At 40.3% G+C, this 16,434-nt stretch overlaps 1 protein-coding gene across 4 annotated transcripts in view; it reads left to right on the top strand.

Annotated features, from left to right (window-relative positions):
• The window catches only part of TGFBR3 (transforming growth factor beta receptor 3), a 107,522-nt gene that overhangs the window by 31,342 nt on the left and 59,746 nt on the right, over window positions 1-16,434 (top strand). For all 4 annotated transcript variants that reach the window (XM_027713482.2, XM_027713443.2, XM_027713488.2 and 1 more), the window contains one exon: window positions 14,449-14,633. In XM_027713482.2, the coding sequence (XP_027569283.1) occupies window positions 14,449-14,633 (185 nt within the window). The remainder of the gene's footprint in view (window positions 1-14,448; window positions 14,634-16,434) is intronic.

Genomic DNA, 16,434 nt, shown 5'->3' with positions numbered 1-16,434 from the left:
AAACCAAACAGGATTTACTTGGGATTTTTTAGTCAGAACAGTAAATAAAACTTCCTGATCCTCATTTGCAACTTTTTTTTAAATAGCATTTCCACTCCTACCCCTCACCCCCACTCTGAAAACTAGAGCTAAGTCTAACTTGGACTGAGAGCTGAGCTGGTAAAAAAAGCATTGGGTGACTCCTTCAGTCTTCTTGAAAAATTATTCTGTCTGGATAAAAAGCGTTATGTTAATTCAACAAGAGTAAGTAATTTTATGGTGTGCAAGGGACTGTGCCACAAGGTCCTAAATACACAAATGAATTGAAGTGACAACGTATGCTTTTAATAAATGGTTAAACTCATTCAAACTTAAGACTTCTCCCACATCAGGTCTAATACTGCTACATCTAAGATGATTCTTTGCAGTGTAGCTGTAAATGAAGTTTCCAGGAGTTTAACACAGGAAGTGGAGATGAGAAGGTGAGGGAGTGCTGCAGTGCAGTGTGGTTACAACTTAAAAAGGAGGTAGCTCCAATCTTGTGTTCTATCTGAGGTGTTAAGTGTGGGCTTACAGGAACACTGGTTAGGGAAGCAGTTTTAAGAGCATGAGTCATGACTGCAATGTCCTTTCATTGTAAATGGTCATTTTAGTAGTGCTGAGGAAAGTAAATGAAATTCCTTCAGAAAAAGCTTTTATGTTCAAAAACAACCATCTCTTGCATGCTCTTCAAATGTGGAACAAATACCTTTATATGACTATATATATGACTTTATATGACTAAGTGTGATTCGTTGTTCTCACTTTCACTGAATTTTTTGTCAATGTACAGATCAAATAGCTTTGGAGAATGTGTGTGTGTGTGTATATTTACGCTTGCACATGTATGTATATGCATGGAACTTAGTGAGGTATTGCATGATGCCTTCTTGGTAATCAGAGCAGTTGCTAAGCTGTGATTTTTTTTTTGTTCTGCAACGTGGAAATATTTATTCAAAATGAAAATGCATAGGGGCTTTTGAAAGTATTAGTTTGTGTTACTGTTGTGCTGATCTTGAACTAGAAGGAAGCTGCATTTACACAATCAGCACATTTTCTAAAATCAGCAGTATCTCTTTCTAGGAAGGTCTTTGCATTCAGTCTGTGGTTTCATAAGCACAGTTAAATCTGGAGGCTCCCTACTGCCCACAGTAGGGACAGGGGTGCAGGTTACCCACTGCCCTCGATGGGAGCCAGCCTAGGTGCTCCCCGAGCCTTCCTCCCTGCTATCAAATGCACCAAAGGCCAACAGGAGCCTGCTTAGCTTGGGCTAGATTCCTATCATGTTAGTGAGTTGAATCAGCTCCTGGGGAAGGCAGGTTTGATCATCATGAAAATAGGCATAAAGTAGCTGGAAAGTGTTGGTGGGAAGGAGAAGAGAGGTGAAGAGAATGAGACATGCTGGGTTTGGCTGTCTCGATATTGGATGATTCATCCTGTCTCATAAACCTGCAGTGTTAGGTTTCACTGGTTTGTCATTACCTGTAGAATTAGCTATGTATGTATAGGTCTGCCATCCCGTGATAGACTTGTTCATTTGGGTCCATCCCCTTGTGGAGGGGGTGGCACACTGTGTGAGTGAAGCAAAGAGCCATGCCCTGGGTGCCAGGCACGGTACTTGTCACCTGCCAACCAGCCCACCTGGTGCCTGGGGGCCTGTCCTGGGAGCTGGGCTTAAAAATGGTGACTATGGGGATTAGCTCACATGGGTAAGGCTATTGCCATGATATTTTAAAGGGGCAGTTTGTATCTCTACTGTAATGACACTTCTATTTTAAACAGAGAATGCAGTGATTTTTTTTTTTTTTATTTTTGCAATTACTTCCCTGTCTTGGGGGTTAAAATAACTTTGTAGCCGACCTTGCTACATGGCAGGGAATTGAATATTTGGTAATAAGTAATAAGTATTTTAAAGATCCTGGCATGTGGACTTTAGAAAACACTCTTTTGTCTGGATCTGCAAGATGTCATTTGACACTGTTTACACAACTTAGGCAGATGCCTGTGGATCTGTGTTAACATATTATATAAGCTTATTATTTAGCTTAAGATAATGAAGTCTATATGGGATTTACAGTATAATTATATATATTTTCCAAGGAGCATGAAAACTCACATGATACAGGATTTTTTATTATTTTAAACAAAAATGTCACCATGGAAGAGATTTTTGGGGAAGAATTGGCATATGGAAATAGTGAAGATAAATGCTTCTAAAAGCCCAAATTAGGTCAGCTGCTCACAATACTCTAGAATCCATCTGCACATATTTTCTTTTCTTCCCAAGTTTTTCCTTTATTTTTTGATTTTTGGTGTACTATCACTTTAAGTTAAATTGAGGGGAAATTCTAAGCCAGAATAAAGAGTGACTTTGGGTAATTATTTCATATTTAGATAAAAAGCAGGGGGAAAAGTACTCAAGTAAAAATTTTTCAAGCCACATTTTTGAAAAACTTGATGGCCGGTGGGAGGTACTGTACTTGGATAGTCCATGACCTGCTCGGCATTGTGCTAATTTCTGCCCCTTCATTTAACACCAAATGTGCCTAGAGCTCTCCTATTATTTTATCTTTGCTTAATTGATGAAAAAAATTTATTTTATTGCTGATGCTTAGTGAAGGCTACTCTGATTGACTTCTGTTCATAATAGCTTGGAAGTGTGGGCTTTCTTTGTCTTCTGTAGCGATATCTAGGTGCATAGTCAGCCCTCAGAATTTTTCAAGGACCACCATGCACCTTATCTATTAGACTTTTTATTGAATTTGATATAAAGAAAAATGTGGTTATGCAGACCACTTACAAGCAGCTGAGCCGTCAGTGACCTGTGGACCAGTGCTATCTTGTGTTTATAACCCTCACTGGAGATTCAGATGAGGCTTGAGCTGTCTCCAGCACCAGCCTCTTTCAGCCAAATTGTCTGAAACACCTCAATGAACTTGGAAAAACATTTGACAGCATTTATCTTCATGGCTTTCAAATAGGGGAGTGTGGACACTGTTTCCCTGTCCAAGGGGATGCTGTCCTTGAGTTCAGGACAGAGCAAGGTCTTTGTAAGCATTCCTCAGCACTGGGGCCAACCTGGTGTTTTCTCCTCATCTTTAGGCACAGAACCTTGAAAAATTTGGAGCACAGGGTCCTTCCTAGTTAAAACCAAACTAGATAATAAAATTCACAAGTCTAAAGAGAAAACCTGTAGCAGGGCATATTCCGGGATTGTTTTCCTTGCTGACCCTACAATAGAGGCTGAGCAGTTGGTTAACCCAGTGGGGGCTGGGGAACAGTGCAGTAGATTTTGCCTTTTTTTTTTTTTTCTCTCTCTTTGGTATATCTCTTTTTATATTTTTTTGCAACAAGACTGCAACTTTTATGTGTTTTGTGGAGGGAAGTTTTCTCTTGCTTAAGCACTTGATAAGGATCAGTTTTCAAGCTTTGTGCAGACGTTTAGTGATAGTGAACTCATCCTTAAAGGGTCAGTTACAGGAATTCAGCCTTCAATTGAACTTGTAATCTTGTTATTTTTAGTTAGGAAAAGGTTGGTACTCTTTCATTTATGGAGCTGTCTTCCCCAAAACCTTTTTCCTTCCCTTTGGCTTTTGCTGCTTTTGAGATCCCCACTGCATTTGATGTGACTCTGAGGCAAGCAGTTGCCAACTGCTGCAGCTGGAAGCCGAAGTAACAAAGAAATGTTTCTTTATTTTATGAAAGGGCTGTCCACTGATGAGGATTTTCAATCCATGTGCAGCTGAGGAGATGGGAAAGGCAACCCCAGCATGTCCCGGTCTGGCTGGCAGCACGCGAATCACGAGTTTCAAAGCGGCTGCTCTCATTCCGGCTCTGCGTCCAGCAGCGGTGTTTATCAGATCTTCCTGACATACAGTGCTGAGCAGATGTTCCCTTTTTTAGTATGAAGTGATGTTTCTGACGTGCTAGCTGAGATTAGGAAGGGCAAAGCTTATAAAGTTTTGTGCTTGAGTGAAGCACCAATATATTAGCACAGAAGGGCTTCTGACAGGCAAAACCAAGGGGAGGAAAAAAACCAAACCCCAAACCAAGAACTCCTCTCTGTCTGCTTTTCTCTGGGTGCCCGGTGTTGCAAGCAGGGTCCACATAGTTCAGTACTGGCCGAGGATTAGAAGCAGTGACTGCTAGCCTGTTCTTCCAATGTGCTAGTCACAAATGACAAGTCTCTTGTGCAGCCCTGGGCCCAGTGGTGAAGTTAAAGCAGAAGATGATTACATGGAAGTTGCTGTTGAGCTGAAAGCTGTACCATCTGGTCTTCTGCATCTCTGGGGCTGTCAAAAAGATATCTTTGAAAGAAGATCACCTCTCACTCTCCAGATGTGCATGCATCCATATGCACCAGCATCCAGAATTCAGTATTCCCTCTCTGAAGACCAAAATATGACCTGCACATAATCCGATTGACAGATAAAAGCAGGAAATCTTATTGAAAGAAGATCCCTTTGTATGTAGGTGTAGTGAATGCCAAGTACTGATGAAGGTGAGGGGACTACAGAGGAACAGTTTAATGAAATAATAGCAGTTGCATACAAAAGAAAACAAATTACAGATAAGTTTAGCAGAGTTGTGGAAAGGAGCTCATAGACGGGGGGAAAAAAGGCACAAATGGAGCCCCTGCAAGTTCAGTGTGTCTGTGTATGTGAAGAAAAGGAAACAGTTTGGGCCCAGATAAAAGAAAATAAATAAAAGGAAAATTTTGACTATGCTTTTACTTTGGAGCTTGGATGTCCTATCAAAAGTAATGCTAATGTTATGAATTAAAGGAAAATCTGTTAATGGTTTGTAGAATTGTGTAATACTGTAATTGTTTAGGAATGTTTGTCTAGTGTCTTAATAGTTTCAGTAAAAGCAATTAGAAAATTTTCTAAATTGCAAGAGTAGCTATCAACTCTGTGGTGGGTATTCCCCCCTAACCAGTTAACAGAAGGCACCTCTAGTCTCTCCTGATCTCATTGAGGTTGCTGTCATTAGTCATCAGATAAGACTTTGGATATAAACTCTTCACTGCATGGTAGTGCCCCTTGGACAACCAATATGGGCAGAAGATGGCTGCACATGTAGTTCCAAATAGAATTCAATAGGGATCAAGCATGTGACAGCCACTTGCCATTCTGAAAAACTGCCATGGGATATTTTTAATTGTTCTGATTAAGAAAAGGAAAAAACCCCAAACTGAACAACAAAATCTGCCTAAGCCAAAAATCTTACCCCTGCCCCCAGTCTTGTGTAGACATTCTGTAACCTATTACTGTCCGTTTGGATGCCTTTATTTATACCTATTAATGCTGCCTGAGATGGGATTCCAGCATTTCCTGTGTTGGTTCAAAAATCATTAGAATTTGTATCAGCACTTTCAAGAGTACCCATGAGTATACAAAGAATTGAAGTATACATTTGCAATTTAAATAGGTAATATTTTGCTGAGAGAGACTCGGAAGACTTGTTTTCTTAGATAAGCACAGGATGCTCAGGTTTAATCTATGTTTTCATGTGTGTTTTTGTGCATGCTCTTTGCTGAATTCCTGTGTGGCTGATTGTGAAAGTAAGTATGGTTCTCTCTTTTTACCTTCCGAAACTGATTTTCTGAAATCTGGAATTTCCTTCTCTGTAATCTTAAGTTTACTCATTTTCAGGAATACAGTAACAGCAGTAGTGTGGTTAGGATGGTTTGAGGAGTTTCAATACTGGTTTATTGAAAATACAATGTTTTTGAAACCTGTGTTAGTTATTTTTGCTCTGAGCAGGCGTCTAGTTTTTATAGGTTTGGAGTTTTTTTCCCTTTTGGCCCTAATACAGGACTCTCATGTAAACCAAGCAGAATGCTTCCTGTCGTTTTCTGATAAAAAGCGCACTTCCATTCATTGTTTCCATGCAACTTCCTATCCTTTCTACGGTAAAGAGGGATAAATCTGAGACAATTTATGAGCTATCTCTGGGGAAAAGAGACTTTTACAACATAAAATTTGAATGTTGTTAGGAATAATGAACAAGGAATGTTAGAAATAGTTTGTTTGTTCATTTCTTCCTCTTTGTACAATCACTGGGCTGAAGACAACTTCATCCATTAACAGTGATGCAAATGGAATGCTAAATTTGGTTCCTCCATTAAGGCTGTTAAGGCACAATGATTATTTGGATTTTAGGTACTGCTTGTTATCTCAAATAATTCTATATCTTTTACAATCTTGGTACAAATTTGTGATGAAAGTTGGGTTTCTGACATAGAGCCATGTCTGGGGGGTGGGGAAGCCCTTATTCTGAGTAACATTGACCACTGTTTAAAAAGGGATGGTCCTTCATGGGACATAAGATTTGACTGAAATTTGTCTGTTTTCTACTACTTGAGGATAACAAAGGGAAAAACTAAACAACCCTTTTTGGTGGACTACTTTGTGTTCAGTTCTTTGGCATGGAAAACAGAAATTGTGCTTTCTGGGTTTATTTAAATGAGAGTCAATGCATTCATGCTGTTCTGTTTATAGGGATTAAAAAGATGCTCTTATGTTAGTGAAGTGTTTTCCAAATACTTGCCTGGGAGAAGGAATGGGAAGAGAGAGAAAGCATATGTGGATGAATTTGCACGTTCAGGCATGGAAATATAGTAGAGAAGAGTTCCTGTAAGCAGTGTTTTGCTGCAAACCTCAAGAGAAGGTAGGGCTCTGACAGTACTTCTGGTCAGAAAAAAGTACAGCAGAGGTTACATAAAATGTAACTCTGTGGTAGAGTACATCTGCTTTTGAAAGACTTCTTTGTTTTCCAGGTGCAGATGTTTGTTTTCTAAGATTGTGCCTCATGGGTAGCAGTGTCTTGAGATTGTGCTCAGCGGATGTTAAACCAAACAGGTTTTTCATTCATTGCCTCTTCTGTTTAATTAGCTTAATATGTGTATAAACAAGACAGCAAGAGTGTCTGTTTCTTTTGTCAAACAAGATACTGACTGATTGACATTGCCTAGCTTTGCCTTGCTTGCTCAGGTATTGAACTGAATTTTTCTGTATAACAAATGAATTTGACTTTGACCTTTACAATTTTTCATTAAATGGATAGTTTAAGTACAATTCATATTTTTTAAGGAGCAGTACATTGCTGCAGAAATTGAGTTTTATTTGATAGTTAACCTTTCTAATTGAACTTGCATCAATTTTATGTCCTGATAAGGACAAAAGATAATAGAAACTTGTTTTTTAAAAAGTGGGAAAAAGCATTCCTGCTTTCAAAATGTAATTTGAATTTTTTCCTGCATGGAAAAAAATAAGTGTAGTTTGTGCAGGTAACACCTGAGGTTAGATCATCTCTGCTAAACAGAGGAGATAAATTTTGTGCTCTTACCAGTGTCTAGGAGTGGGAGTGGATATTTTGCAACAGATGCACCGGAGAGGCAAAAAAGATTATTTTGCTTAGAAGGAGAAAACAGGATGAGTTTGTACCAAGCAGAATAGCAACCCAAAAAGGTACGGAGCGTGTCATCTACAGGTGTGAATGATTCCTAGTGGGCAGGCAGAAGATGCTCGATAGTCTTTACTGTGTATATTTCAACTTAAGTGTAATCTAATGTGTTGAAACATCTGAATAGTTTGGTCCGTACATGGAATAAGTCTGGGCAGAGTTGATGATAGTGGAATGACAGTTAATTGGGGGATGGTAGTTGTGGATAGAGAAAACATGGAGTGAGGGTCTAATTGCAACGTAGCATTAGCAGTGGAAGTCAGTCTAAAGGTGAAGTATGTAGGGTAATGCATCTTTTCAGAGAATAGTTGTGTTTTTTCATGCTTGGAGAAAGGGAAAAGATGCAGGGATGGTGTCATGAAGTTGCTGGAGATTTCTGGGCTCAGAGCACTGGAATGGGAAACCTTTGCTGTGTTTTTGCACAAGCACGTGTTTTTAGTTAGTACAGCTTGTATATATTAACTCCTTCTACAACCAAGTGTTGCCATCTGTACTGAATATTTCTTGAGGATATATTTTTCCTCTTCTCAGTTTAAGTTTTACAGCTCACTCATTTCAAATAGATATCTGTGGAGTCTGGTATCTTGGGTGTGTTGGTTGGTTGGGTTATTTTTCCAAAATAGCCAAAATCAGTCCATGTCCGTGAATCTTTTCCCTGCAGTTTTAAACCTCTGCCCTTTTCCCCAGTGGTAATTCAGTCAAAAGTAGTTTCACCATGAAATATATGTGCTTTTTTTCTGACAAGAAGCCTATGCTAGACGTGACAGAAAAAGAACTAAAAAACTCCACACTTTAAAATTTATTTCTTAAATATAAAATATCAGAATTGCTTTTTTTCTTTGTCAGAACAAATCTAAAACCTTGATTACTCCCATGCATTTCTGGCTATGTACTAAGGCAGAAAAGTGATATGAAAGCACACCAAAGTTTTGTTTGTCAGTAAATTTCTTCCTCCTCCTTACCAAAACTATGGCAGACTAGCAGCTGTGTTATTCTGCATCACATGTGCTGTGTTTCGCCCGAGTTGCAACTGCTGCCATGAGTTGTATAGAACAAGAAGAGTGTAATGCTCTCCTCCACAGCCGAATAGTGTGTAAGATACAAAAATAAATAAATCAATAGTAGATTTGTACAAATATAAAGATGACTTTAGACAGTCATCCTTTACTTTAGTCTTCCCCTTTGCCTGTATGAAGGTTCAGTGTTCTCTACCTGCTTCTTTTTTATGGTGGTCACACTTATTCAGAGAGGAAACTTGTGTAATCCAGGAATAGTCTTGGGCAGCCCAGATGCTTCTTGTTGCAGATCATGGTGGAGGTCTTCTCTTTTGAGAAGAAACACTGCAGTTTCCTCTATGCTGCTACCTCTCAACACAATGCAGGGTAATATTTCCTACCATCTGATCTTGTCTTTTCCATCTCTCAAGGCTGCTTGCCGGAATTGACTGATCATGAGCAGAGATGTCTTGCCCAAGTGCTGGCTTGGGAGTGTGATGCTATTTTTTCATGGTCCTCTATACTACAAGCTGCTCTTCATATTAATGATGGAGGTTGTCCATTATCCTCTATACCATTTGAATTACTAGGAATTTGGCTTTCCAGGTGGTCTTTTGTCAATGGGCGTGCAGGAAGGAATTTGGTAGTTACTGTTAGAAACCACCCATGCTAAATAAGTAGTAATGACTTATATTTTCTCTTTGAATGATAGGCGTCACTTCTCTCTGTAAATTCTTATTTGCCTCAACCCTTGAGTATATTTTTTTGGTATAAATGCTTCCCTCAGTGAGAAACCTTTTATGAGAAGAAGATTGTGTAGGTGGTAACAATTATTCAGTGTAGAACAGTGTCCCTTCGCCCATGCACTTGCATCTATAGAAATGAGTGGCGAAGGTCATAGGAAGAAGTTATTGCTGAGTCTTGCACAAGTGTTCCATGGAGCTTTTGAGTTCAAGGGAAACTAACTTCCCCTTCCCTTTGTCATTCAAAAGGAGGTTTGAGGATCCTGTCTTTTTTTCTTTTTTCTTGTTCCAGTCATCATTGTTACTAGCTAATATAAGAGAATGCCCTTAAATTAACCTTCTCCAAAAGAACTTTCATGCAAGTCTGTCATTTGGGCATACTGAAATCTCTGCTTTAGTTAGCCTCTTCCACATCTTAATGTGCTTTTCAGCATATAAATTGATGAATTCTAGCAGGATCTGCAGTAATTTATATTACTTTGTACCTGACAGCATAGAGATCCCTGGTGTTCCTCAAGTCTGGATTTTGCCTTTTTTGTCTTTATATATAATGACTAGATTTGTGTCATTCCCTCATTCAAAAATTAATTAGAATAAATCTGTCCTTTTTCTGAGGAGTGTTATATCCCATTGGTGTGGCTTGTACCCTCTGGTATGGCATAGGGGAACCATGCTAGTGTGCTGTGGAGCCCCCAGCACAGATTCACTCAATTTGCAGGAGCTGCTCACAATTTTCAACTGACAACACTGTAGAAACCACCATGGAAATACAACAGAAAGTACATGAGCCTTTACTATTTAAATAAATCCATCACAGTTATGTGTTGGTCTTGGGTTGTTGTATTATCCCCTTTAGTGTCTTACTCCCATTTCTGCTACCTTCTTACAGCAGAACACATGTTGTTCATTAGTAGCATGGATGATATGGGAAACAAGAATGTTGAAGTTGTATTGAATATGTTCCAGATGTTAGTATCAAACAAGGTTGGGTCTGCATTGATTTCCTTTAAAATATTCTTATTATTTGGAAGTGAAAAATAATTCAATACTGAATGATTGTCTAGAAATCTGAATTCACAAAATATTTGCCATTGTAAAACACATACCTAATAATTGGTTCACCTGCTTTCCATCTTCTAAAGGCATTAAGCAACTAAAATCTGACTGTGGTAGGAGCCAGGATTTGCTAACAAGATTAAGTGGTTACATGCTCCAAAGTTAAACAAAAGCCCAAGGATAGCTGTGTGTGTGCACTTATATTCTCAGCAGAGAAGGCACTAAAGGCGTACGATCACACTAGAATGGATAAACTGAAAGATACCTTTGACTCTTTAAGTGCCAGTTTGATGGGGATGGAGATGCAGGAGAATATCTGTACATGTTTGGAGCTGAAGAGGCAATCTTGGTGTGTTAATCGGATGAACTGGCCCTAAAGTGTTGATGATAGTGAATTTTGGCAGGATGTTGGTGTCTCTGATCCAGATGAGGTTGGCAGGAACAAGGTGTGGGGCTGTAGGAGGAAGCTGGCAAAGCCCTGTCTGGGGGTTTGTGCAGGGCAGAGCAGTGGAACAATAAAACCCAGGCAAGATGAGGTTGTGGTTTCATGCTGGCTTTCAAATATAAGTAGGTGATCTGGAGGTGATAAACAATCAGATTAGTAGTGTCATATAGAGGGCTTTCTGTTTTTTTCAGAGTGGTAAATATGCATTTTGTAGGATTTAAACTACATAGAAGTAACTGGCTCTCTGGTCAGAGGAAGCTGGCAGGAAGGAAGGAGGATAAGGAGGAGGGGTCTGTGAAGGAGCCAAGAGCTGCTAATTTGGATAGAGGAGAGCTCTTGCTGCTCCTGCTGGAGTGACAGTGCCTTGTAGCAACATCTGTCTTTCTTTGACTGGGGCAGGTCTGCAGGTATGGTAGGAAGGGCTGGAAAGAAATATGGTTAGTGAATTTTGAGCAAAAAGCTCCAGCATTGCTGGAGTGCAGGCAGCGTAAGAATAGACTAAAATACAGCATGAATTGGGAGATGGTGGCAGAAGGAGCTGTCTTGTGCTATGTACAGGCTGAGCATTCAGTGGACTTCATGATCTAGAAGTAATTTTTCCTTTCACTTGGCACTACCTCCAGGCATGCCAGTGTATGTTGGGCATGGCACTACACCCAGATTAGTGGTTGGGCAAATACACGAATATCAGTGTGTGAGGATTGTGGATTGGTACTGCCAGCATGCTTAAGAGAAATAGTGTTCGCGAGAGTCTTGATTTCCTAGAAAGAGTAGTATAGGTCCAGAACAAAGCTACACAGGCAGCTATGTGAAACTTGGCAAAAATGTAACAGCTGGAGAAACCTCTCTGTTATTTACCCCACCAACATGCCTTGTGCATGGGCAGTATTACAGCTCTGTGGTCTGACTGCAGTGGAGCAGCCTCCAGGAGATACTCTGATCTTCAGTTCAGATTTCAAGGGCTGTATCTCGGTCACTTAGGAGGCTGGTCTGAAAGCAGCTCTATCAAATGCAGTAGCTCCCTGAAAACATTGGTTTCTTACACTGAGCAGTTTAGAGCAGCTCTGTGCACCCCTTTCCTCAAAACAGAGCTGCTGGAGGTGGGGTGGCCCAGGCCAGCAGGGTATGTGGCCAGACACTGTGCAGCTGCACTGGTGTGAGAGCAGGCCTACAGCAGTGAGCCCTGCTCAGGACTGGGACAGCACATGGGCTCACTGCCAGCAGAGTGACAGAGTTTCTGCCGGAGATCTGGCCCCGTCCTGCCAGGGTGGAGTGCAGGCAGAGGAGGCATGCCTTGGTCCACCCATCACTGTGCACATAAGCCTGGCTGCGCTTGGTTATCCGGGATGTGAACTTCTGCTCCCTCTGGGAGTGTTTTCATCTTGCATGTTGAGCAGAACAGAAGACTTTGAAAGAGGGATTTAATGCACATTTGAGGTGCTGGCAAGGGAGACAGAGCCTGAATGTACCAGTCACCATCATCTTCATGTGGATGAGTCCTTGTAGGAAGTGAGGGGAATATCCAGATGTCTTCTCCACTAATATGGTAAATTTGTTCAGAATAAATACCAAATGAAGGCTGGAGAGGAGGATTTGTAGATGTACTGCATTGAAATAGGTGTTCACAGGGAAATCACAAAGGAGGTGTTAGCTCTTTGTCTTGAACCTTTACTAAGGAAAACTCACATTTTTGTCAGCAACTCCATTTCTGGTTTTGTTCAGTCTTACACCTTGTTATCTGTGTTTGTTATGTGTTATGATTGAAGCATCTTAAACATGAACTCCATTCTGGTCTGCAAGAAACAATTCAATGAACAAGTGTTCCTTGGCACTCTGTTTGCTCCCTAGCCCAAGAAATCCTTGTGCAGTTTAGAAAAGCTTTTTGTGCAGGTTGTATAACATGGTCTGCTGCAGGACTTACACATCAGTGGCTGGGCTAATTGGTTAGCAGGGTCTCTGATCTGGTCCTGTACATCAGGAAAATGTGGCCTCTCTACTGGTTGTGTTATTGTTACAAATTCTAAATATTTCTTCAAACATTACAAAGAGCAGCTTTTTAATGGATTTCTTTTTTTTTTTTTTTTTTTTTTTTTTGTAAACTGAGTATCATTGCTTCCCATTTTGTATGCGTATTCTTTAAAAGGATTTAAATAAAAACCAAAAAACCTCAAGTCCTCCAAGCTGGTGGTCAGTGCTACTGCCAAGCTCCTCATTTAGAGAGCAGAAAGTTTGTTTATGCTCTGTACCCCAAGCACAGGCATGCATAATTTATGCCTTGAGTATTGCCTTTACAAATATTCCTGCTCTGTGGGAGCTGGGAGGATATGCACTATGCACTGGTGGGTTTCAGGAACGGCCTGTTTGGCAGGACAAGGCACACATGGCCCGAGGCACTGCAGAAATTTCCCTGTGCTCGGGGGCTTTGCTTTTTCCAGATAGTCTGGTTTAAGATGGTCTCTTTGACTTCTAAATAAATGCCCAGCTGCAAACTCTATCTTGAAAAAACTGTTTTTAACCAATAAAGTGTAGGTCAGTGCTAATATAATTAAACATACGTGTACACCGAAGTCAGATGATCTCTAGTGCTACAATATCTGGCTCTAGACTTGACAAAACCAGAGCTCTGCCATTTGATCAGCTGAGGATTTTCTTTAATTTTGAACTTTTTTCAAAAGAAGCATTTTACTTCAATTGCAGATGTACGCTATCTGGAAAAAAAATATGCTTCGAGCTTATATTTCCTTTTTATGCCTGGCAGCCTCTAAACTAACTGGTTCATGTGAGTCTAATTCTTATCTGAGTGACTTTAGTGCAAATTAGGGTTAAGTCAATTATGTTCTCCTATGACCTTCTGGATCAAAACCATGCTGTATCTGTTACTGTCAGGGGTGGGTTTGAGCAGTTTTGGAAAAGCAGGGCTGCATTTCATAAATATTTGTCTTGATTTAGTTTCCTGAGATATAGTTTAAATGTAAACTGCTCTTTATGTTTCAGCTTTTGCGCTATCTTGCTATATCACATCACACGGTCTCACGTACTATATGAGAGTATGGCACTACATCATGCTGTGGTGATTATTTGAAAGGGCGGTGTACACTCTGTTTTGGACTAGATATCTGTTATCAGTGTAGATAATTGCTGTCAGACACAAAATAGGCTCAGTAAACAAACATTTCATTTTATCGTGTGACAGATGCCTGCTGTTTTGTACAATGTATTTGAACGACATTCACTATAAATCAGCACTGCTTCAAAAGCAACAAATCCAACTCGCCCAAATCCTTCCTGATGTAATTACCTTTATAGTAGAGATTAACTTTTCATTGTTATATATACATGAATGCATTTTTCAATGTTTGGAGATAACAATGTCTGACATAAACAAATAATTCACATCTAAGACAAACCAGTTCCTCTGACTTCTATCACTGGTGGTAGTTTGTTTTCTCCATGGATCCCTCCATGGTAACAAAAAGACTACCTTCAGTTTTGGAATTCATACTTGAAATTTAGACTTTCAGAGAGAAATGAACCAATGAGTTAGAATATTCAGGGGAACTTGAAAGGGCAACGGGAATAAATGTCTTCATTTTGTGGAGAACGAACACGAAGCTTCTGCTTCTGTTCCTGTGGGTTTTCTGAACAAAAGGATCATCATTATTTGAGTGTAAATGATGTACTGCTTTTTTCTCCAAATAATATCTATCTGTGTCTTCCTCTGCAGGTCCTGTGCCTCTCAATGAATGTGTCTTATCGCCTGTTAACAATTCACATCCAGTCCATGCCTTATTGGAAAGTTTTACAGTCTTATCTGGCTGTGCAAGCCGAGGCACGACGAGCCTGCCACAAGAAGTGCACATCCTCAACCTCAGAAACCCTGAGGAGGGTCTTGACCATCATGAAAGAGAGGTAAAGGGGAAATTACTTTTTGTCCCTGGTGACAAGTGTGTCTGCAAATGGCATTGTTATACATTCATTTGCTGAATAAAGTTACTTCTGAATTGTCACCAAAATACTACAAAGAACTATGTGCAATTTGCATGGATATTGTCCCTATGCTTTGCATGTCGTGCAAGTAAGCTGCTTCCATACCCAGTCACCCTCTCAATCACCTTTCACAACCATGAAGTATACTTAAAAAAGGTGGTGGGGTGGGCAAAGGAAATAAGAAACAGATTTAGATCTCCAACAGGCCTTTGCAGAATTGGCTGTCTTCAAAAGCAGATCGTTTACCTAAATGTGTTGTAAATTAACATAAATACCTTTGGATCCCTGCCATGACCACTATATACAAATACTGAAACGCAGATTCTTTTACCTCTGTAGTGCAGCCTTAATGCTTCACTGAGGGGACATTGCTTACAGAAAGCAAGTGTTGCTGACTATGGTAGTCCAATTACTTTTGTGTGTGTGTTGCACTCAAAGGGACTGGCCAGAACTGTAACTGTTCTGAAAGCAATAGAACAAGAAGAAAATTTTTGGTTTTAAGTTATGCCATACTGTTGTTTACTCTAAAACCACATCAAAACAGAATGCCAGAGTACAAAGAAAACATTGCAGGCTATGACAGCTGAGCTTCTTAGTTCATATTCTTACAGTATTACACACACAAATCCTTGGTACTGTGTCCTGTGAGAGCAATGTGCGTACACAATTAGGGAATTTGTAATGAGAGAGCAAAGATGCTGATGTAACAGGGATTTTGTTGAAAATGGACAGAAGAGCCCTTGCTGTGGGAACATGGTATCGGGGGAATTTGTAACTTCTTAGTTACTAAAGGGTGCCCAGGGATGGGATGAAGCAGGCTGCAGATGGAGCTTGTACCTCCCAATCAACTGCCAAGTGCACATTTGCATAAACCCAAATTTCCCCCTGGTGCGGTGCCGCTGGCGCTGCTTACGTCAAAGGGCAGTTTCTGCAGTTGTGTGCACACAACGTGAGCGAGTCACACACACACGAGGGTGCAGGCTGTGCCCCTACTGCCTAATCAGCTTGACAGAATGGTAGATTTAAATATTTGGCTTTGAATAAAAATACTTGCTGTCGAGTAGAAAGAGGCTGCTTGTGCCTCCTCTAATGTGCTTATGGTAAGAAAGCAGTTTGCCTGAAGCTGTCTTGTCTCTGTACTTCAGGGATACACCAAAGTGTAGGGCACAGAGTATATTTCATGATTTGTAGTTCTTAGCCTCCTTCTCCCGTTTCCCGACCAGTTCCCAGTCTCAGCCCTAGGAGATGGCTGCTCTAAAAACGCACAGGAAGCTGGAGCAAGGCTTGCTGGCAACAGTGTCGAGCAGAAGAGTGTAAACAACTTGGAAAGATCGGATTTTACTTATAGGATCAGACTCTGAGAACAAAGCAGAGCAAATGTTATCTTTTCCATTATTGCAAAACCAACTCCAAGTGGCCTTCTGTCTAAAAGTAGAATGTATCCATCACCTCAAGTTACATGAGCTTGATTTACCAGCTGAGGTATTTCCTGTTGCCTGCAAATGCTGATAGCAAAGGTAGAGATCCGTTTGTCACACAGTATTTCCAGTATACTCCAGGATAAAACCAGTGCTTTTGTTTGACAGTACATTAGTTAGATTTAGCAGCATCGAAAGCATGTTTAAAATAAATCATGTATTTGCTCAGAGGTTGGCTGAAGTTCTGATAATATGAAATGCAAGATCTGAAAATCTTGAAGTGAAGGCTTGCTTTGGGGGAGGAG

This window comes from Pipra filicauda, unplaced genomic scaffold (assembly GCF_003945595.2).
Source record: "Pipra filicauda isolate LSUMZ 115617 unplaced genomic scaffold, ASM394559v2 scaffold112_size3218982_pilon, whole genome shotgun sequence".
NCBI lineage: Eukaryota > Metazoa > Chordata > Aves > Passeriformes > Pipridae > Pipra > Pipra filicauda.
This window is presented reverse-complemented; position numbering and strand designations above follow the sequence as displayed.